Source organism: Quercus suber, unplaced genomic scaffold, assembly GCF_002906115.3.
Source record: "Quercus suber isolate HL8 unplaced genomic scaffold, Cork oak 2.0 scaffold_158, whole genome shotgun sequence".
In the NCBI taxonomy this organism is placed as follows: Eukaryota; Viridiplantae; Streptophyta; class Magnoliopsida; order Fagales; family Fagaceae; genus Quercus; species Quercus suber.
In genome coordinates this window covers 196,189-219,969 of record NW_027069619.1, presented here as the reverse complement: position 1 = coordinate 219,969, position 23,781 = coordinate 196,189, and the positions used below count along the sequence as shown (strand labels likewise).

The 23,781-nt window shown below is 32.5% G+C and overlaps 2 protein-coding genes across 2 annotated transcripts; one reads left to right on the top strand and one right to left on the bottom strand.

Moving 5' to 3' along the window:
* Positions 1-5,678: 5,678 nt before the first annotated feature.
* Positions 5,679-11,653, top strand: LOC112015610 (uncharacterized). Its single transcript, XM_024048031.2, has 5 exons — positions 5,679-5,964; positions 6,114-6,158; positions 6,419-6,709; positions 6,795-6,976; positions 11,167-11,653. The coding sequence occupies exons 1-5, from the start codon at positions 5,751-5,753 to the stop codon at positions 11,344-11,346; spliced, it is 912 nt and encodes a 303-aa protein (XP_023903799.1). The 5' UTR covers positions 5,679-5,750; the 3' UTR covers positions 11,347-11,653.
* A 1,248-nt stretch (positions 11,654-12,901) lies between these two features.
* LOC112015608 (uncharacterized) lies at positions 12,902-23,283 on the bottom strand. Its single transcript, XM_024048028.2, has 9 exons — positions 22,812-23,283; positions 22,541-22,587; positions 22,105-22,207; positions 18,351-18,437; positions 17,397-17,480; positions 14,102-14,155; positions 13,555-13,635; positions 13,338-13,383; positions 12,902-13,221 (listed from the first exon to the last, which is right to left on the bottom strand). Exons 1-9 carry the CDS (start codon positions 23,115-23,117, stop codon positions 13,154-13,156), a joined length of 876 nt encoding a protein of 291 aa, XP_023903796.2. The 5' UTR covers positions 23,118-23,283; the 3' UTR covers positions 12,902-13,153.
* Between the last annotated feature and the right edge of the window lie 498 nt (positions 23,284-23,781).

The window sequence follows — 23,781 nt, the reverse complement described above, 5'->3', positions numbered from 1 at the left end:
TAACGATCGGATCGGGATTTAAGATAGTATCCCACTCCTTTCTGGCTATGACACTCGTACATATGTACCACGTCAAGCCAGGTGAGTTTTAATCCTAGATGAAGGTTCAAAGCGTCAACTGCTCATAGGATCCTAAAGACATTGGGTGCCCACTGATCAAGAGAAAGCCTGTGGTTACAAAGATAGTTTTGGGTAATAGAACCCATAGGGAGAGTCATTCCTCCTTCTATGAATGCTATCATAGGGATTACGACTTCCCCCTCTCTTCGGTTGGTTAATACCCTTTCTGGTGGACAATACCTCAGGTTTACCCCATGTGGTACGCCGTATGTCTCCTTAAATTCCTCTATTAAGGCAGGACTATCGACAAGATATTGAAATCTACCCATTTTTGGTTAATTAGAAGAAGATGCAGAGTAATAACTGGGAAATGAGAGTTTGAAGGCCGAGGAAGCTGGCCGAAGAGAAGATGAAAGGCTTGAATAAAGGAGAACTTAGACAAACTAAATCAGAGAATGATCTTTGAACTCATAGAGAGATTCTTGCAGATTCTGGGAAGATCTAGAAATGATGATTGGAAGAGCTTGATGGATTTGAATGCTTGAGTTCGCTAGATAATCTGAGAGTTTGCAAAAGTAAAGACGAAATAAACTCTTCTGAGGCTTTATATAGGGATAAATGAAAGGGGAAGAGTCATCCCGCCCAAATTACAAGGAAGAATATCATTCGTTGGATCGATGGTTCGCCGTTGGATACGAGACAGAACGCCGCCTAGAGTAATTAATAGCGCTAATACTGAAATGACAACAGCAATGATGAAGCGTGTAAATCTATACTCATACACGTGTGAATTCAAATACTTGTGTTTTTATTGTGTAACAAATCAAAATCTTATTTTTTCTCCTCGGACGCGAGAGAAAAATTAAAATTTTGAGGGGCTATTGTGGGGGTGGAAGCCCAGCATTATGTATTGGGCCGGGGGCCCTTTTTTTGGGTTAAGGTATGTCCGATGAAAAGAAAATGATTAAGAAGGATTCTAAATGGGAGAAATATACCTGGAAATGATCGAGGAGGGCAGGCCGAAGAGATCATCAGCAGGTCGAAGAGCTATCCTCTTCGGATGTAAAGAGTCTCGATCAAGTAAGTACCTGGGAGGTTCAAGTGATCTTCTTGGCAATTCCAATGATAAGGATGAGCTCTGGGCATGTCTGAAGATGATAAGAACAGAGAAATATCTAAAGGAAAAAGCTGCTACCACCGTGTTTAATGCACTGCAACAACTTTTCTGGCCGCATTTATGTGGAGAAGACCCCTGAACAGTATAACTTCAACTACCAACACTCCTGGAAAGCTAAAGAAGATATCTGATGTGACATGTACTCAAGTGATTGCTTGGATGAAGAACAAGTGTACGATGAAGATGGTTTAGAAGAATGCTATATAAATGAGAAAGGTCTCTAAAGAAGGGGGGGGGGAGGAGATTTAACTGTAGCTCTAAGAACTGTATTCACTGTTCAATCAATAATATACCTTTTCGGACATCAATATGTTTAGCGGTTAAGTGTGTTCTTATGTTGGTCCATCCCCTAATATCATAGTTAACAGTTGCTAAATTCACAACTAGTCCAGCTCTTTCACTCACTCTCTACAAATTCATTGTTTTGGGGTTGAGTTACAAATCCTAACCCTACATATATATATATACATACATACACATATATTAATGTTGTAGGGGCATGTAGTGTGGGCCAGTTGAGCATTTTATTTTATTCTCTTTGTGATAACATTTTTATTTTTATTTTTATAATTCAATAGTTATAATAGAGGATGAGAGATTTATCTTAAACATCTCTGTTAGAAACCTTAATAAGTGCTAATTGAACTACAACGTTCTTAACGTGATAACTTAAGATTTTTTTTTTATTTTTATAAATACCGAAAGTTTATTAATCAAAATACTTAGGTACGGTGATAACTTAAGAATTAATGATTTCTTTTTTCTCTTTTCTTTTTTTTATAATTCCTACTGCTTAGTGGGGTTCGCAATTAGTAGCTTTTTTTTTTTTGGGGGGGGGGTGTTGATTATTCATGTTGTTCTTTGTTTTTGTTTTTTTTTTTTTTTTTTTTAGTGGGGTTCGCAATTAGTAGCTTTTTTTTTTTTTTTTTGAGGAGGGGGGTGGGGGGGTGGGGGTGTTGATTATTCATGTTGTTCTTTGTTTCCCTCTCATCATCCATATTTAAGTATGTTGCGTGTTGGTAGAAACAAACAAATAACAAGAGAGCGAAGGTGGAGCAAGAACTAATTATTATAATAAGACAGCTATCTAGCTAGGAATTTGAGGAGGATAAAATTAAGATTTTTGCTATTCTGCTTTAAAAAGTTAAAAAAAAAAAAAAAGAAAAAAAAAAAAAAAGAAATTAAAGGAAGCAGATAGACCCAAGCTGACAGCCTACAGAATCTATCCCTTTCTTGAAACCTACGTTGCATGTGAATCAAACAAAGCAGATGGCTATGATGAGCCCTAAGTGGGACCCCTCTGCTTCCATATTGTGAGGACCTCTGCCCTCACTGCTCACTCATGCTCACGAGGTTGATGATAAACACATGAAATGCTTCAATCACGCTATTCTCACACTCACAACTCTTCCAAACTAGCTAGTCCCCACACTCCCCATCTGTTTTTTTTTTTTTTGGCTATCCACTATTACTGTGTACAGCCCACACTGAAGACAACCCAACAATCATATCTACTTGGATCAACTTTTGAAGACCATATCTTGAAGACCAACAATCATTATTTTCTGAGGAGATGATCTATTATTGACAATATTTTTCCTGGTATTAATAACAAAACGTCACCTCAACAATTATAGAAAATATAATGATAAAAAAAATAATGAAAAATTCTTTCCATTTGGCTACACGATTTTACTGGTCAAGTATGAACAATTAATATATTTATAGATTTATCAAAAATGATTTATAATATATCAATGTTAGACCTTAGTTGAATTTCAATCTGATTTAAAAAACCTTGAACTTATCACTTTTCTGGTTATTTATAATATATCAATGTTAGACCTTGGTTAAACTTTAATCTGATTTAAAAAATCTTGAACTTGTCACTTTTCTAGTTCTTTGAACGGTTTGGATTTCTAAACCATAAAAAGCCACAACTTTTGTTATAACTATCTTACGTGGTAGATTGCGACTGTCTATCTGTCACTTTCATTTAAACTTATTATTTTTTCTCCACCACTGATAGTCTGCTATGTGAACAATTGTGGTAAAAGTTGTGAGTTTTTATACGATCCTAAAATTTTTGTTATTTGACCAACTCAATAGGGTGTAAAAGAGCTATTTTAGAACCACAACTTTTAACACGCCCTTTCCCACAACTGATCTATGTGGCAAATTATGAGTGATTATCTCACTGTTCCATGAACTCATCACTTTTTTTCTACTATTTACAATTAGTCACATAGGATATTTGTAAAAAACATATGGTATAGTTGTCCTAGAATTATTGGGTGTAAAATTGGAAATGGCTGAAAATTTTATCTTTTTGAAGTTAGGCCGTGTTTGGTTCAACAGAAAATGGTTTAAACTTTCATCTGTTATAAAATATTTTTCGCTTCACCCAAAACTTATCAACCAACCTCCACCTCCCATCCCCCAGTGTCAGTCACCAAACTACCACCCCTCACTAACGTCCTTGGTCTTTCGTTGTCAATCACCACAGTAGATTGCCGATCATTTTTTTTTTTCTTTTTTTTGTCTAAAATTCTTTAAAAAAAAAATTATATATGTACTTAGAAAATAAGAAAATGTGAAAAAGTTTTCCATATAGCATTTTCAAAAATGCACCAAATACTAAAAATATTTTAGTGTCTCAAAATGGCTTACCAAAAGTGACGTCAAATGGGGGCAATATATCTATGCCTTGACCTTTTTAAATTCAAAAAAATTCAAATTTTATGTGGTGCCCAAAGACTGTGTGGGCTTGAGCTTTCCTAACCATAACTTAAAAATCATGTACGGGTAGAGTCAGGGACTCCTATCTTTGTCTGGAAATTGTGGATCTGTAACCCTGAGGGGCTCAGACTGTTTGGAACATTTGCTGCAAAATTTGTTTCTTCAGCCACTTCTATTTGCTAGAATGAAAGTTATTCCTGTTAGTCATTAATACGTAAAAATATGTGAAGTTTTTTTTTCAAGCTTTTCATGGTACTTCGATCACTACATGACAATGTGTCATTAAAGAGCACATGCATTACTTTGCTTGTTGTTCTATGTACCCAGTTTTGTACAGTTGTCTTTCTTGTTTATCATTTTCCATGTAAAAGATTATCCATTGCAGAGAAACAAAAGTTGTACTCAATTGGAACCCAAAAGAAAAAAAAATTGTACTAAATTTGATTATAAAAGTTTTGAGGACTCTTCTCTGCCAATTTCAATATGTTTCCATAAAAAGACCAATCATATATCCACCAAATGCATTAAATGATTTTCATAATAGGGAAAAGAATGTTATTGCATCAACATCCAAACCACAAAATTTGATGGAGTGTGTAACTACTAACTAGACGTTTATTAATGCAACGTACGCTTATTATTCTATTGTTAGCCTTTCTTTTCGCAATGCTAACAAAGAAAAATTGTGAGATACTGTTACTAGCCATTTTTGGAGCAAAGCTACAAGAAATTGGTGACCCACCGATTAATTGTATGTATGGTCAATTATTTGTTGATCCGTAGACCATATATATAAATATATATATATATATATACTCATTTTACAAAAACACTGGTGAGTCTCCAATGTAAATTATTTATAAAAAAGCTTACTTATGCATTGCCTGTCAGTGATATATTTTACCACTTAAACAATAAGTTGCTTTGTCCTTCATTTCTTTCGACCAATATATAGGACTATTTTAATGCAGTCAATGGACACATTAAATACACCTAGAACTACGGAAAAAAAAGTTGGAAACAAATAGTTGAAATCAATATTTGAGGGTCTTAAACGGACTCATGTGACATCTTAGAGCATCTTCAATAGTATTTTTAGACTGTCACTCAAATTTGACATAAAAATCTCCTTTTTATTTTATTTAACTATTTTTTCAATTATATTTTCCAATAAAATCTTTATTTTATCTCTATTTCGTTTAAATATTCATTTAAAAGTTTGGAAGAAAATTCTATCGTAAATTAAATAGATATCAAAATGCTCATACATAATTTTTGTTTAAATATTTATGATATGACAAAATTGAATTTTAGAAGATTAGATTTTAAAATGATAAGATTTTAAAAACTCTATTATAAAATTGTTCTAAGAATTTTAAAAAATCTTAATCTCAAATCCGAAGCATTAAAGTTTTGAGAAATGTAACACCCCTCATAAAATTTTTACATGTCAAAATGCAGGTAAAAGCATTCATCTTTGAATTGAAATTGTAACTTCAAATCATGATTTCATTGTAAAATTTATGTGTATGTTTGTGTGCGATATAGTGTGTGTAACAAATATCACCAAATAAAAAAAATAAATAAATAAAATAAAAAACAACAGTAGAATCAGTTAAGTCATCAGGCAAACAGACCATGGGTTACCAAAACAATAAACTTAGCATTAGTGATACTGAAAAAGTAAAACACTTTATAAAAGCGAACCACATTTAAGAAGTTAAAAAGTGTTTGAAACCGTAAAAGCCCTTGGGAGTCCAGTTATAGCACCTTCATGGCTTCCACCATGGAACAGTCCGGTCGAAGAGATGAGTCAGAGTTCAGTTTGAAAGAATGGGCCGTCAAGGCACGTATTAGTCGTGCAAACACCAATTCCAGAAGGTTTTCAGCATCAAATATCAGAAGTTTTAGAGAAGATGCGAGGTCTTTCAGATCAAATGTAACCATTTCAAGCAGTACTGCTTCTTCACCTGGCTACTCCTTGAGAGGTTAAATATACTTATTATACCACTCTCTTTCTTCTTTTTCTTTTTTTATTTTATTTTGTTTTATTTATTATTATTATTATTGCACAACTGGGTTTTTATTAGCTGTTTCTCTAAAAAATTGTTCCTTATTATCCTTTTTTTTTTTGCAGATGAAATTGACCCCTCTACATATTCATTTACCAATGCTCTTAAAGGTACATTTTGAACTAATCATGCAAGATGATCATAAAGTATTATATACTTCTTTTGTTCTTCTATACAAAACACCCATATTATTTGCTATAGGGTCCATATATTTGTTCACCATAAAAGGACTCACAGGAATAGTTTTGATATTCTGAAGGTCTCCATTAGAAATATAATGTTAATTGAGCTACAGTACTTTTGAGCGTTCTTCTTTATCTTTTAGTTTTTGGTACACATGGTAATGGTAGTAGTGGCTTTATATATGCAGCATTGCAGGCAAGGTCCGGTTATCCTAGCTGGGAATGCTTATCGCCAGACAGGTTTGCTTTGAATTCCAAGTGGAATGAAGCAGAAAAATATATATGCAATCCACTTTCAGGGGAAGTTCCCATGGAATGTTTATCTGCTAAAACACTAAGTGGAAGATCATTTCGTAACTCAACAAACAGAATTACAATGTCTGCGCCTCTAGTTTACTCATCCCATTCAAGACAAACCCAAACAAAGCCGAATTCAACTTCTACACAAGAAGCCTCAGTTCTCCAATTGCCAATTCCAGGTTCAAACACTACTTTTGCCTTGTATTTTTACATGTTTAATTGATTAGTAGGTCATAATCTTTACTCTAAATGTTGTCTATTCAGAAAAGAGAACTGAGGGCATGATGACTAGAGATGTTGGCACTCAAAGCACACCTCCTGATCCTAGTTCAAGCAGTCCTAGTCCCACTTCCACTCCTTCCATCATTGAGAGGTCCATAAAGCGATGTGGACTAGAAGCCGGAGATTCACCTATTTCAAATGCAAAAATTATAACTGAGGAACCGGTATGTACTTCTTCTAGATTTTCATTTTGATACTAATGAACTACTAATCTAATTATATACTATAATTACAAGTGGTAGTCTAGCTAGTTTGGCTTAAGCCTAAAATTTATCAACGAGTAGTACAAGGTATCCAAAATTTCACATTTTTTTTTTAAAATATAAAATAGAAATTTTACTTTGATCTAATCTAAGTGTATATGTGTGTGAGTCTCATTTCTGGAGACTTGAACCCTAATCATTGCCTCTTACACCCACAAACACTTATACTTGTGGAGTAACTATTGCGCCAAGGGTACACGATAGTACGTCTCTCTTTAAGATATGTTTATTCATCCCAAAATATCCAACCTAATGAGGTTTAAGATTTTGTTATGCCTAATTTAATTATGAAAAATTTTAACAAATGCTTTAAGAGTATTGATTTAGAGACTATTTTTATAAACATTTTATGGAAAAATGATAAAAAAAATTTAATTTTCTGACAACTTTTTATATTTCTTGTGAAAGTGGTGTTAAAATTTTTCATAATATAATTTATTAACTATTGTCTTAGAAGTACCCATTAATTATAAGAAAATGCTAACGAGTGCCCTAAGGGTACTCGTTAATAATCTATTTAAAAAAAGTTTCTATGAGAAATGAAAAAAAAAAAAAAGTAATTAATATTTTGACAATTTTTCTTATTTTTCATGAAAGTAATATCAAAACTTTTCTAAAATTAATTATTAACGAGTGCTCTTAAAACACTTATTAACATAACCCTTAATTGTAATATGTTGCAATTACAAGCCTCCTTTACCTTGTCTCCCACCGTCAAAAAAGGTTAATTAGCATTTTTCAAATTAATGTTGCATTTTTCAAGATGGAACAACAATGTCATGATATGATGATTGTGAAATTTTTTGAGGTGCGGGCAAATGTTTTGAAACTTTTTATGACACTAACGTTTTTCTGTAATTATACTTACTGCTACTACCCTACCAAGGTGGAGGACGAGAATTCAATTAATTGAGTATATAGGGCCTCTCTCTAGATTTGATGTGCACGTGTCCTGATGTCCCCCCAGTACATGTTTCTTTCCTACGTATAGCCTGCTAATTTCCTGCAACACGCCTCTCCTCTATCCTCCCAATATATTCACAAAAACCCGGATCACCGCTTGTTGATTTTTTCGATTGTAATTTGTAAGTAAACAGTAACAAATGGTGGGTCTGTATAATTGGCGGTGGAAAAGGTTATGCATGTTTCGGATACATACATCATCCCTCTTATAAGAGGATCCAACTCTAGGACCCCACACATTTAGGGTCCACCTCTTTATGAGAGGAAGAATGCATGTATCGAAACATGCAAAACTTTTTCTTGGCAGTGGGTATAAAGTGTCTACTACTTATAATTGTGCAAGTTAATAAATAATAAAATTAGGATTATGTCCTTAGAATTATTCAAAAATTATACGAATTAGTGTAAAAAGTTAATGGTAAAAACTCGGTGGAAAAGTCTTCTTTGTTTTGAAATTTTTATTTTTTTATTGAAAAATGTTAAAATTACAAACCATTTTACAATTTTTTTTCTGCAAAATACTAATATAATAAGTGGTTATTAAGATATAAAAAAATAGTGTTAATAATGGGTCCAAATTAAAATCAGTAAGAATTTGTCATACCAATAGTTTTTAAAAATATTATAAAATTTTTTTGGTGTCCATAGCATTACTCATTTTCAATTTGAAAAAAAAAAAAAAAACATTTTTGGTCTCTAAATTTTGATGATGTTTTAAATTTGGTCCTTAAGTTTTAAAAACTTCATTTTGATATGTATATTTTTAAATTCGCTATCATTTTGGTCCATGCCATAATCTCACTTACATAAACGCAATTTTAAGCTAGCAGTGCAGTCCATTAATCATGTAAGTGTTCTTTGTAAGTGAGATGATAGTAAGGACCAAAACGACAGTAAATTTAAAAATATAAGGATTAAAAATGATGTTTTTAAAACCTGAGAACTAAATTGAGAACGCTGCCAATATAAGGACAAAAAATGTATCTTGCCTTTCAATTTTCCATCCATTCTGTTGGCAAATGGAGAAGGATTCTTCTTCCTCAAAAATTTCGGGTTACATTATTCCGATTAGTTTCTTTCGTATATTTGGAAAACTAGTCATATGTTTCAGGGCTGGTCATTAAAAATAATTGTACTGGGAAATACCATTTGGGGTGTCGTTGGACCTTGCATTCACAATAGAGAGAGACAAACGATTAGACCTATGAAACTAGATTTGTACCCCCAACTAAGGAGAATGTGTCATCTATTGACTATTGAGTCCTCAGTAAAATGCAGCCTTGTGTGGTACGTTATGGTTGTTTATACAGTGACCATAGAGAAAAACTGAAAAAGTGACAGCATCTTATACTTTTCGTATATGCAAAGGGTGCAAATAATTAATAAAATAAATACATAAATGGTTAACGGAATCCAGTGTGTACAGAAGGAAAATGATGGATTTTGTTTGTGGTGAACATAGAAGTTTGCCTACAATTGATTATTATAGTTGAAACCCAAATAAAAATCGATGTGCCAATACGAATAAGGTGTTCAATCATCAATGTACTATGTATATATGACATCAACATGGTTAGTCTTTACAAACTTGGCCAATGGGTGATGCAAAAGGGAGAGGTTGGATCTGCTTGCGCAAGTGAAGGTTTGGATCTCTTTGTATTATTGTATATATAAATTAGTTGTTAATATTATAAAAAGGATAATATTAAACGACATTATCCTTATAACTCACGATTTTATTTTTGGATCTATTTGTATTTTTAAATTGAAATCATGTCTTCAACTCACAATTTTATTTCAAAAAATGAATGTATAACAGATATTATCCTTATATAAATTAGAAGATTGCAGACACACAATGCATGCCATACAAAATATCTTACAATATAATTTCTCTCTTTTTTCTTTTTTTGAGATCTAAAGAAAATTTATTTCTTCTTATTGGAATTTAGAATTGATGTGTACAGAAGAAAAAAACCCTTAAGAGAAGAATTTAAAGTCATTGGGTTATTTATTTATTTATTATCACTAGATTCATTACCAAAAAAGAAAAAGATCACTTATATTCATTTATATTGTTATTCTTTCATTTATCAAAATGTCAAAAATTTGAAATCGTTTTTCATAAGTAAAAGATTGTTTCTTAATTCCTTGAATAAAAAGGGTAAACTTTCTTTAATTGGGTAGGTTCAATTTGCATTATGTATTGTTTTAGATATAACATATATAATTCAACTGATAAGATTTGTACGAACGTTAGTAATTAAAAAAAAAAAAAACACACACACACACACACACACAAAAAGTAGGGAAATTGTACATTATTCACTTGTTTTTTAGGTGTGGTACCTCTACTAGTAACAAGGTTACACATGTCAATGACTTTATCACATACTTTGACAACTCTGTCACATTGAGCAATAATTCCACAATTTTCTGGTATTTTTCGTTTTATTTTATTATGTTAGACTGTGATAATCAAATGATTCATGTTTATTGTTTTTATTTTTATTTTTATTTTTTGTCATTTTAGATAAGCGTGCTTGATAATTAATGTGTCACATTCATTAATAGCTCATGTAACATTAAATTGTAACTTTACAATAGATATTATATCCAAAAACATTGAAGATGCCATAAAATTAAAAATTAAATTAAAAGTCCTCATGTTTCTCACTCCTTGCTGGACATTTTTACTTCTTTAAACAAAATGACATGGAGTAAACTGTAGGAGTCAAAAGAAAAAGGGAGCAGTACCTTTCTTGGAATCTTGGGTCATTACATTTTCTAATTCTTGTATAATAAAATTGCTAATTCTGCTCCTAGTACTAATTTAAGCCAAATAGAATTGTAGGTCATTAGACTTAGGGATCCTCTAACTCAAAATACTAGTTTGAGTTTAGCTAATTAGCAATATTAGTATTAATTTTAAGCCAAATAGATAGTATATTTTACCTAATTTCCTTAATTTCTGAGTAAATGGACTTTCCTGAATTTTGTGGAGGTCATGACTCATGTTGATATTAGTTGAACATTTCCTAATTTAGCCAAGTATATGAGATCATTAGTTGACAAACAATACTATGAAATATGACATTGATGTGAGTGTACCACATGGACTAGTGCAGGTGAAAGAAACAAGAGATACAAAAGATACAAAAAGAGAAAAGGAAGAGAGAAGGAAGAAAGACGAGCAATTATGCAGCAGGCAAGCTGGGTGCTTATCATGGATGAGAAAGAAAAGGCAGAGAGAGAAACACAAAGCAAGAAAGAACAACATCTTTCTAACACGTTTCAAAGGGTGTTAAAAGAAAACAGATAAAAAATGGTAAAGAATATTGGTGGTCAGGAAGATTCTCTTTCCTGACTCTTTTTTTTTTTAATCAGGGATTGTAGAGGGGTCAGTATAATGAGGGTATCTCAAAGGAAAAAAATGAGAGCAATCATGAAGTGATGGGGTCTATGGTGGTTGTTTTCTTCTTGGTTTTGTTGCTGTGTAGTGGTTCTTAGTGATGTTATGCTTTGTTTTACTTATGGGTGAGATAGGCTGACAAACTGAGCTTCACGTGCGTGCTTCTTTCTCTGCCTTAAGAATGGAATCGTTCTCTCTCTCTCTCTCTCTCTCTCTCTCTCTGCATTTTACCTAAGAAATATTTTTCTTGGAAAATTTTTCTGGTCATTTACCCAATAATATCTGCAAAACCAAATACACGAGTCAAAGGTAGGGATGGTAAGCAATAGCTACAAAATTTGGACTAATATATATTATATATATGTGTGTGTATTGAAGTGATTTGGACTAAGATATTAAGCAAGGGAAAGGTAATTGTTAATTCCCATGCCTTAATGCGCTCACCGTATACTCAATTTTATTTTATAAACTGAAATAGTTTTAGTTTAAAAATTGAAATATGTATACTATGGGTCTGTTTGGGATCCGCTCATTAATAAGAGCTACTCCGAGCACTGAAGTGCACTCCTTGACAAGTTTCTGAAACAACGAAGCACAATTAAAATAAATAACATGATATGGGACAAAGCCTAGACTCCCTTCTACCAAAAAGTGTGGTTACTAAATTGATTCCAGTCAGCTCAGTTAGTAAAGTTTTTTGTAATTGAATAAAAATCAATGACTCTAACTTTGCTTATACCAAAACTTGATTAATATCTTGGTCTAATGATAAAAACAATCATTATAGAATGAACTTCATAAATTAAATTTCTAACGCATCTATTCATAAAAAAAAAAAAAAAATGTGAAGCATTAATATCATAGCCTTGTAATATAATAGTATTTTTGCTTCATTAGAATATATAATATAGAGTTGGTATTTAATTAATTATTTTTTATTATTTTGCTAAAAGACCAAACTTCATTAAGTTTATAGTATAGAGTTGGTGTTTTAACTTTTAATAGTAATATGGGTGTCACTGTGTCACTGTGTCAGCGAAGTTATCATTATCCTGTTATTTGACAAAGAAAAGAGATCTAAGTTCTTTTGATCATGGAATTCCTAAAATTAAAAAAAAATATTTCAATAGAATACTGAAAGATACGTTAGTACTACTTTTTCTTCCCCAATAAAATGCCAAGCTACTTAAACTACCTCAGCAGGATCTTGTTATTACTCAGGGAAATGATCCCACACTAATAGTCTAATAGATACAATTCCATGTCCTTTTACCTCTTTCCTTATTTCCTTTAGCAACCTCTTTCCCTTGGCTACACTAGATTCATCCAAAAGACAAATCCAAATCACTTCACCCCTTTTTCACTTGAGTTAGGGGAGAGGAAAAAAATTTTACTAGGAATTTATGAGTATAGTTGTACACATCTTACTTTTATGAAACAATAGCACCCCATGTAAAACGTGTACATATATTTTTTACAATGCTCGCATTAGTAGAATGAATACGGCAATATCCACTTGCACTGTAAGTCATCCATCTTCCCAAATTCATTTACATATTTTTCTCTCTTACCAAAATCTTATCTTTGTTATGATAATGTTATTCCATCTGTCTATTATACAAAATTTTACAAGAGACTTATGTCATGCAATGAATGAAGCCTAACCAGATAGCAGAATTAGATTAAAACCATAGTACACTTCACTAAGGAGATGCATTGGGGTTTGTGTTGGAAATAAGTCGGACTTCATATAGATTATCTTCACTCTTTCCTGCACACACAAGCATATAAAAATTCTTCAAAAGGTTTGCTATGTAATGCAGTGTGCGCTTTTCAAGCTTTTGAGATTTTCACTTAATTTAAAGCATTTGAACATATAATAATTACCAACTTCAGCCACGATCCCTGGTCCAAAGAATGAAGCAAATTTTTCCTACACCCATGATTGGCAATCAAAATCAGCATGCAGTGATATTCAACTGATCTTAAGCCCTAAGGATTACAAACAGAACTACTAAGGGTCCAAAGCCTTGTCATTACACGATCTTCATGAAATATTTGAACCATACACAGAAAGTCCTGAAAGGGCATAGCATTGTTTTACCTGTCTTTTTTCAAAATCTGACAACTTAAGAGCTTTGGCCTCAAACACCAGGACTAAACAGTATTTACCATCTTCTGTGACCTAAGACATGGTAGCAAGTGTATCAGAAAGTGGGTTATGCTCATGACATACAAATTCCAACAATGAAATGCCTATCTAAAAAGTACAAGTTTGGTAAATAAGGTCTCTGTCAAATGGTAAACGGTCTCAAGTATCAACATATGTATAATAATGGAAAAGTGATCATATAAGTATTAGGATTTAGGAAGGCTAGTTGTAAAATATTGCAAAAGATATTATATTGGATGACCTCAGACAATAGAAGGCTCTACGTATCAACATATTTGCAAGATGCCAAAATATAGATGGGCAACCAAAATGGTCAAATATGCTTCTTTTGCACACAAAAAGAAAACTCATATTGAAGTATGCGGGTTCCTAAACAGAAAAATTAAAGTTAATCACAAAAGTAGCAACCGACATTGATTTGACAGAACAGTCATCAATTATCCTTTAGAAAAGATAGATCCAAGTCAGAAAAACATACTTCTTCACGAATCAATTGTAAAACAGGAGCACTTCTCCGTGGTATTCCTCCACCCTGCAAAGTATAGCAGACAAAACTGATGTTAAAGCGTATGGCAATAGTATACAGCAAGTAGAAAATCCATGACACCCACACACTTGAACCAACCCATGCCTAGCCTTGCATGCGTAGCCTGACCAGTTTTTACATTCCCAGAAGAAAATAAAATAAACAAGTACAGAAGCACATAGAGCACACCAAAAAAATGTCCTTTTAAGTTAAGCTCCTGTTATGGCTTTTTTTCTCACTCACACTTCTTTGAAAATTTGATTCCCTCCAGTACAAGAAACAATTTAATAATAATAAAACGATGGTAAAGAAACAAAAGTTTGCAACAACTCCAATCAGAAGAACAAGTTGTTCTTTTCAGTAGGCACAAGAAACAATATAATAAAAACAGGTAAAAAAAACAGAAGGTTGCAAGTTGCAACAAATCACATCAGCAGAACAAGTTGCGCTTTTCAATAGGCAACGGGCCTTTGTAGACACCATCCCCCAAAGGTTCCACATGATTAAAGCAGCAGCCAGATTCTGATTACAAATCAACATTTGAAGACATAGCACTATAGCAGTGGCCCCTCAAGACTGGACATATAATGCAACAGCTACACCACAAATCCTATCTCATTTTGGCCCCCCAATAATTACTCTTCAGATTTATCCACGTTTGCATAAAATTATAATGCCTAAAAAGCACCATTACAGTACGCTAGGATGTATATTTCTTTCATCCGTTAAGAAACTTTCTCAAACAAGATGAATATATATATATATATATAAATATGCACATACATGTTTTATATGTAAAACTACAGAGAATTCAATATATTTTGACAATAATATTAAGAAAAGAAAAATAGTTCACCCATGATGAGTATTCTCACCAGTCAATAGAGCTATAAAGAGCTGGCAAGTACAATACAAATCAATGCAAAATTCTTAAACCAAAAAAAAAAAAAAAAATGGTCCAGTGCCCAAGAACTAATTTTCCATGATGCACAAAACAAACTACAAAGACAGATGTGGTCAAACTACAAATTTCTGGTTTAACAACTAATTTGTCAAATGGTTGAACCAATCATTGGTGCGAGAGAACATTGAGGCTTACTGAAAAATGTGTCTACAAACTCATATGGTCTTATAACAATCTTAAATTATATACGGTAATGTTACATTTCTTATTATGTTGATATTTCTAAAGACACTTTTTTTTTGCTCCAGATCCATTCAAGCAGCTTGTTCACATTTTCAATACAAAACCATGAAAGTAACCAAACTAGATTGGGCAATAGTGCTTCCAATAATTAGGAATACAACTACTTAAATAAATTTTATAGATCCAGAACACAGAAGCATGATAGAAAATGAGCAAAAACATGCCATACAATTACTTCTTATTGCCAAGCATTATAAGGACTACAGTTGTAATATGACACTGGACTAGTTTCATGATTCTTTGACGTTCTTACAATTCCACCTGAATGCTATATATTATGCACCCATTTCTTGCTCATATTTGTGAAACTCCCAGCTGCTACCATATCTAGTACAACAGATGGTAGCAAATGTCGATATTCTCAAGGGACTTATGATATAGCTCAAATTCACAATTCACAGTATGTAAAGAACTAATCAATCAATATCAATATATTTTATATACATATATATATATATATATAAGCAGAGACCTCATGCGGAAGTACATGAGGTCCTGCCATGTGGCGCTTTAATTTTGCATTTAGTCTTTTTTTTTTTACCTCTTTTTATTAAGTTTATTTTTTTACTATTACCCAAAAGTTCACATTAACTTATTTTTACTATTATCTCATTAATCTCTCAATAGCTTGGGCTTACACCACACATTTCTCTCTTATTCATGTCTTTTAGCATACCCACCGTTTTAGTATTAAATAAAAAAATAAAAAATAAGGACTAATTAGATAAGGCCCTATGGAGAGATGGAGAGACGAAAATGTTGTGGATTGTTAAATGAAACACACTATTTCACTATTACCAAAATAAAAGACCCGAGATTAACAAGGCATTTGTAAGAGAGAGAAGGAGGAATCTAAGGGGCCGCTACCTCCATCATACTAGCCTACCACCACCATCAAGCCATTGATGCGCAATGTAAAGCCATATTCTACCATGGTTTTAAATCATCTATAAGACATATATACACACATTCCCACACCGTGTCTTAATGTCGCACTATCAATGTGTGGAAAATGGTGAGAGAGTTGGGTATACTTTTATTTCATGGTATGCAATTGGTGAACACAACACAAATTAATTGATTTTCATAGTTCTGTTACTCTTTGCATTTATTTTTGGTTTCATTATTTTTTTTTAAATAAAAAAATCTTACCTTGAGAAGGTTACAAATGTGTAGTGAAGTTATTAAAATAACTTTTAATATCTCAAAATGGATATTTTTCTTTACTCTAATTTTAATTTACTTTTTCTTTATAATATATATACAACACTCTCCAAAACTGTCTTAAATAAAATATCACTAAATTATTTGTGCATCGCACAAACAACTTACTAGTTTATACCAGAAGGAACCACTTATAAAAAAAAAAAAAAGAATCACAGCATGAAGATGTATTACAAATACTGTTCAATATTTGTTGGATTTTCTTTCACAATGGCAGTTCTCCCTTTCTGGTCATGGTTTCTTCAGATGTGACTCATTTAATTGTGAGTAGCTAAAATCCTTACTCAGAATTCTTATTTTCTCCCTCCACTATCATGTGTAGGAAAGTTGATTTTAAGTGCCAAGAGCTTTTACAGTTTTGATTTATAAAGAAGCCAAAACAAATCACAATGTTTACAGAAAGCTATTCAAACGCTTCATCAAATGAAGAACCAGATAATTCTTTTCCTATAATTTTTCCCCATTATCATTTCTTACTGAAACATACTATATGAAGTTTTTCATCTTATCTAAAATTTTGTAGTCTCATTTTACAAAGATAAGCCAGTGAAAAGCAGGATTGACAACAACATTAAACTCTTTTGCTTTCTCTTTAAGATTCAGGCAAGAACAAAGAGTTATATATTTATAATTTAAAGCTTGAAGAACACAGGACTACAGGAGAGAAAAATGGCCTCAGTAGTTTATCAATTCAGTCGACATTCGAGCAAGAAGTTTTATGCATCAGAATTTTTTTAAGAATCATTGTAAACTTGACAGAATTATTCAGAAACACATTATGTATCATGTAGTATAACAGAATGTTGGATGATATACTTGACCATATTGGAAAATCCGTTTCAATGCCTCATCCAAATGCTGCTCATCCCCATAGCGATATCTTATAACGTCATTCCTGACCTATTAAATATGCACACACAAAAAAAGTCATGCCATACATAAAATTATTTGGATAGAGTCAATCAGATTTATGGCCCATTTTTTATTTCTATTCAACATTAATAAAAAATAATATTGCTACTAGTTGTTTGTCAATTCTAGTCCAAATCTCTATAGAACAGATTAGATTGTTGCTGGATTTTGAGACATTTAGATAGAGAATCATTACATCCAATTCAATTAAGATATTGTATGAAAATATGGTTTTTTCTATTCTCTTTTGAGATGAGAATACAAGTGATTGGAACATACATTCCATCTAGTCAGACAGTGAATAGTCAGCACGTGATCAAACATGTTTAATTATGAGACTTGAACAAAATTGGATAAGAGTAGTGGTGCTGTTCATTTAAAATTGAGTGCTCAAAGTCGATTTTGGGGTATTCAAAATGAGTACTTCCCACGATGACATATTTTAAGCTCCTAATATGTAAAACATTGTAATGAAGATCCCTTTCTTCCCGTTCTTGTTTCAATCCCTTCAAAGTCAGCAATAGCACAACATGTGGAGGTCATAATTAAATAGAGAAAAAAAAAAAAAAAAAAAAAAAAAAAAAAAAAAAAAAAAAAAACAGGAAGCTTTCAAAAGCCAGCGCCCCCCAACCCCCCCCCCCCCTCCCCCAATCCCCAAGAAAAAAAAATCAAAACAATGGTGTTATGCAGCATACAAAAAGAACCAGCAAGATAAGCTTTTAATTGATCTTAAATGTTCATGACATTATTCGATTCTAAACTAAAATAACAGTTACAAACTATGAAAGAATATTTTGAGGAACACTATTTGCTAAGATTCTGCATAAGCTAGGAAGTGAGTTGATCAATTTAAAGTACCTGTTTAAGAATTGGAGTGGCACATGTTTCTCTCAACTTTTGAGCTTCAGAATAAGTCAAGCATGGCACTGGTTTGAGTTCCGCATACTGCAAAATGGTCAAAAGGCTATTTTATGATGCAAAAGAAAGACATCGTAGAAATTTTAACAAATAAGACATGATCATAATGTCATTCCAAAAAGAAATTCCAACATACCCACAAGAATTTTTCCTATTCATTTTTCTTTGGGAGATATGAAGTGTAAACCATACAATGAAGGTAAATTCAAGTGGGAACATTAGAATATGCAACATAAGTAAGTAGTTAAATAACTTCAACACAGTGTTGATAAAAGCGCAAGCTGCACTTAAGCGCAAAGGCCTCTTGAAGCCTAGGCACAAAGAGCAAGTGAACACCTGATTGAAGTGAGTCACACATTTTTAAAAATATAATGTGATAAATTTGAAAATAATTATTAATGAGCAATACAACAATCAATGATCAAATAATTATATAAGTTGAAATATAAAAATTTATACCATTCTCTTAATTACTTATTCACGTAATGAGTATTAATCAATATAAGTCTAAGTGCACAATTCATTTTATGTTCAACATCAACTACTAAAGTAACTAAACAATTATCACAAATGAATTAAATCATACTTTCTTTTTTTTCATGAATGAACTAGGAGTTTCAAGACATAGCAGTTTTGGTACCAAACAGAAAATTCAAGGGAACATGTGTAAAGGTGGAGGTGGGTGGCCTTAAGTGTATGGTAGCATACATGAAATTGACTTTCATATACGAAATCATTAGTTCATTTCAATAGTATTAAGATCAGATGGCTATAATTCATATTTGGTTCATTTTAAAAAATCTTAAAGCACGCTTTCAGCTTAATGGAAAAGCTCCCAAAACTGCACTCGCTTTAGAGGCAAAAAGCACTGGGGATTTCATATGCTTTTACCAACACTGCTTCAACAGCAGCAGGTTCTTCTTCCTTTTTGTTTTCCCTTCACGTGCCAATCTACAACCAATTTTAGCATCTCCTATAAATGTTAATTCATTTGAATGAAAATTTAGACAAAAATTTAGGAACCCAAAGTGGCATTTTGATTTTACTGGAAGTACACCAAGAAGTAAAAGTAATCAATCCCCTACATTAAAATAGACTAAAGTCGGACCTAAATATGTTTCAATTCACATTGTAAAAAACAAGCAAAAAAATAAAAAGCAACACACACAACAGACAACAATTAACATGGTTAGGCAAAAGTCTATGCCTAAATCCACAATCAACAATATGGATTACAACCATGCTCACAAAGTCTCACTAACTCTCCAAAAAAAACTAATTCTAAATCCCAATACACCCAAAAAATTCCCTCATGCTAACACACTAGAGAAAGCTTATTCTTTACTCTTTCACAAGACAAAGCTTAGTCTTTAACTCTTTCTCAAGACAAAGCTCTGCTTCTAACTCTCTCTCACACACACGACAAATCTACACCACCACTCTATTTATAGGGACTGTCACACCTCCTTACTTATTTACTTTTCAATGCGGAACAATCACTTTATAGGATTATGTGTATCTCATTTTTATTCTTCTAGCTGATGTGTGATTCCAAAACCAATAAAGAAATCTCTAAACTTCTCCTATAATGGGCTGGACTTAACACATGTAGACAACACAAGACAATATCACCAAGACATGGAATACATGACCAAATTATCACTCCAGTTCAATGCTAATACAACAATGACTTAAGCCTTAGTGGTAGGTCGACAGTTCAATGCTAATACAAACTGAAATAAAAGAACGCAACTAATGTGCCACATTAAGTCTTACAACATTATTTGAAACGTTAGAGTAAGCAATGACAAATGCCAATCATAAAAATCCCCATTACACACAAATGTATTTACCTTGAGAGCCATTCCAATGATTGCGAGAGGGAAGCCATATGTTAGCATTATTGCTGACCATTCAGATCCTGGGAGGATATTAAAATAGGCCCCAAAACCATACCTATAGATTACCAACCAACCAATATATAAAATTAGAGCAATCCAATATATACCAGAAAGTTTTATATGTAAAGGGACAGAGTCAGAGTCAAGTTATACCTCATGTAACTATTTCTTAATGTTACAACACTCAATAACTTCTAATTAGATTAATATTTTTAAAATTTTATTGTTGGATTATGCATTCAAGTTCTTCTTAATGCACATTTCAAATTTCATGTTAATCCGACGGTGTGTTAAATGTATATTAGTCATGGTGCATGAAAATTTAGTAACAATATATATATATATATATATTATAAAAAAGCATTTAGTTTGAGATTNAAATATAAAAATTTATACCATTCTCTTTATTACTTATTCACGTAATGAGTATTAATCAATATAAGTCTAAGTGCACAATTCATTTTATGTTCAACATCAACTACTAAAGTAACTAAACAATTATCACAAATGAATTAAATCATACTTTCTTTTTTTTCATGAATGAACTAGGAGTTTCAAGACATAGCAGTTTTGGTACCAAACAGAAAATTCAAGGGAACATGTGTAAAGGTGGAGGTGGGTGGCCTTAAGTGTATGGTAGCATACATGAAATTGACTTTCATATACGAAATCATTAGTTCATTTCAATAGTATTAAGATCAGATGGCTATAATTCATATTTGGTTCATTTTAAAAAATCTTAAAGCACGCTTTCAGCTTAATGGAAAAGCTCCCAAAACTGCACTCGCTTTAGAGGCAAAAAGCACTGGGGATTTCATATGCTTTTACCAACACTGCTTCAACAGCAGCAGGTTCTTCTTCCTTTTTGTTTTCCCTTCACGTGCCAATCTACAACCAATTTTAGCATCTCCTATAAATGTTAATTCATTTGAATGAAAATTTAGACAAAAATTTAGGAACCCAAAGTGGCATTTTGATTTTACTGGAAGTACACCAAGAAGTAAAAGTAATCAATCCCCTACATTAAAATAGACTAAAGTCGGACCTAAATATGTTTCAATTCACATTGTAAAAAACAAGCAAAAAAATAAAATAGCAAGCACCACAACAGACAACAATTAACATGGTTAGGCAAAAGTCTATGCCTAAATCCACAATCAACAATATGGATTACAACCATGCTCACAAAGTCTCACTAACTCTCCAAAAAAAACTAATTCTAAATCCCAATACACCCAAAAAATTCCCTCATGCTAACACACTAGAGAAAGCTTATTCTTTACTCTTTCACAAGACAAAGCTTAGTCTTTAACTCTTTCTCAAGACAAAGCTCTGCTTCTAACTCTCTCTCACACACACGACAAATCTACACCACCACTCTATTTATAGGGACTGTCACACCTCCTTACTTATTTACTTTTCAATGCGGAACAATCACTTTTAATAGGATTAGTGTATCTCATTTTTATTCTTCTAGCTGATGTGTGATTCCAAAACCAATAAAGAAATCTCTAAACTTCTCCTATAATGGGCTGGACTTAACACATGTAGACAACACAAGACAATATCACCAAGACATGGAAATACATGACCAAATTATCACTCCAGTTCAATGCTAATACAACAATGACTTAAGCCTTAGTGGTAGGTCGACAGTTCAATGCTAATACAAACTGAAATAAAAGAACGCAACTAATGTGCCACATTAAGTCTTACAACATTATTTGAAACGTTAGAGTAAGCAATGACAAATGCCAATCATAAAAATCCCCATTACACACAAATGTATTTACCTTGAGAGCCATTCCAATGATTGCGAGAGGGAAGCCATATGTTAGCATTATTGCTGACCATTCAGATCCTGGGAGGATATTAAAATAGGCCCCAAAACCATACCTATAGATTACCAACCAACCAATATATAAAATTAGAGCAATCCAATATATACCAGAAAGTTTTATATGTAAAGGGACAGAGTCAGAGTCAAGTTATACCTCATGTAACTATTTCTTAATGTTACAACACTCAATAACTTCTAATTAGATTAATATTTTTAAAATTTTATTGTTGGATTATGCATTCAAGTTCTTCTTAATGCACATTTCAAATTTCATGTTAATCCGACGGTGTGTTAAATGTATATTAGTCATGGTGCATGAAAATTTAGTAACAATATATATATATATATATATTATAAAAAAAGCATTTAGTTTGAGATTAAATACTCACGACAAGAGTGAAACCCCAACACCTAGGCCAATAACACCAAATGAAACCTGCAAAAAAAAAAAAAAAAAAAAAAGCACAACTTTCTTAATTTTCCAAGATTATAAAGAAATTACTATAATTTCATATAAAGTAATGATTGTATTTCTAAATTCTAATACAATTACATACACACACAAACACAGCTCAAAAACATAGAATATACAATATTATCAAAATTTCTAAATAAGAGCAAAAAATAAAATGAAAAAAGGGGGGCAGGTGGGAAAGGTACCTTAGCGAGGGAGAATTCCTCGTCGGAGACGATGGTTTTATCGGCGGAAGTGGTGGAGGAGGAGGAGAGCGAGGCAGGCTGAGTTGACTCAGCCGCTTTGAGGACGAAACGGTGCGTTTTGGGAGGAATGGGTTTGAAGAAAGTGATGATGCTGGGAGGTCTGGATCGTGTGAGGTTGGGTGTAGGATTAGGAATAGGTGGTGAGAAAGAGAGGCGGTTGCAGAGAGTGAAGTGATGGTTGTGAGAACAGAGGACAGGGTCTCCTCCTCCTCCTCCTCCTCTAGCTAAAGCTGATATTGCTTTCATCTTTGTCTATAACTGTGTCTCAGTCTCACAGAGAGAAACAGTGTTTCTTTTTTTTAAAGAAGAAGAGGATGGATACAGTTTTTGAGGACTATAGTAAAATCAGTTTGCGCTTCTCTCAACCGCCAAATTTCTGGTGACGTGTCTTCATATTTTCTCCACCATTTTAACATCCTTAATCCTTACTAGAGGGAGAGATTTAAATCATATTCTATTTTTAATAAATTTTATAATTTCCAAAAATATGGAGGGAGACACTTCCTAACTAAGCCCATTACTCTGTTATTAAAGAGAGGGTACGCTTCCTTACTTGTTAGATGTATGAGATTAAAATAAAATCTAACCCATATTTTACAAACCAATCAGTATTAAAGTTGCTTTGCTGTAGAATTCCTATAATTCTAGCCAGGTGAGTGTTTTCATTTGTCATTTTTGTTAACATTTAAACAAATATTAATCTTCTTTCTTTAACTTTTTTTCTTTTTTTAAGGAAAACAAATATTAATCTTCTAATTATTCATAATACGACAAAATTTATACTTTTCATTCGGTAACGAGTCATGAAGTTTTTTTTTTTTTTTTTAATGAATACAAATAAAAATTTTATTTTAGCATAATATAAGTGTATATGTCTGTGAAACTCTCTTTTAAAAACTTGAATCTCAGC

What these genes read in the sequence shown, in the direction of transcription:
- LOC112015610 (XM_024048031.2), top strand. Translation starts at nt 5,751, where the DNA reads ATGGCTTCCACCATGGAACAGTCCGGTCGAAGAGATGAGTCAGAGTTC. An exon ending in ATTTACCAATGCTCTTAAAG is followed by an intron (nt 6,159 to 6,418) that starts GTACATTTTGAA and finishes TTATATATGCAG; the next exon opens with CATTGCAGGCAAGGTCCGGT. An exon ending in TCTCCAATTGCCAATTCCAG is followed by an intron (nt 6,710 to 6,794) that starts GTTCAAACACTA and finishes TTGTCTATTCAG; the next exon opens with AAAAGAGAACTGAGGGCATG.
- LOC112015608 (XM_024048028.2), bottom strand. Translation starts at nt 23,117, where the DNA reads ATGAAAGCAATATCAGCTTTAGCTAGAGGAGGAGGAGGAGGAGGAGAC. An exon ending in GGATTTTCCAATATGGTCAA is followed by an intron (nt 14,156 to 17,396) that starts GTATATCATCCA and finishes TATACTTTGCAG; the next exon opens with GGTGGAGGAATACCACGGAG. An exon ending in CAGATTTTGAAAAAAGACAG is followed by an intron (nt 13,384 to 13,554) that starts GTAAAACAATGC and finishes TCATGGGTGTAG; the next exon opens with GAAAAATTTGCTTCATTCTT.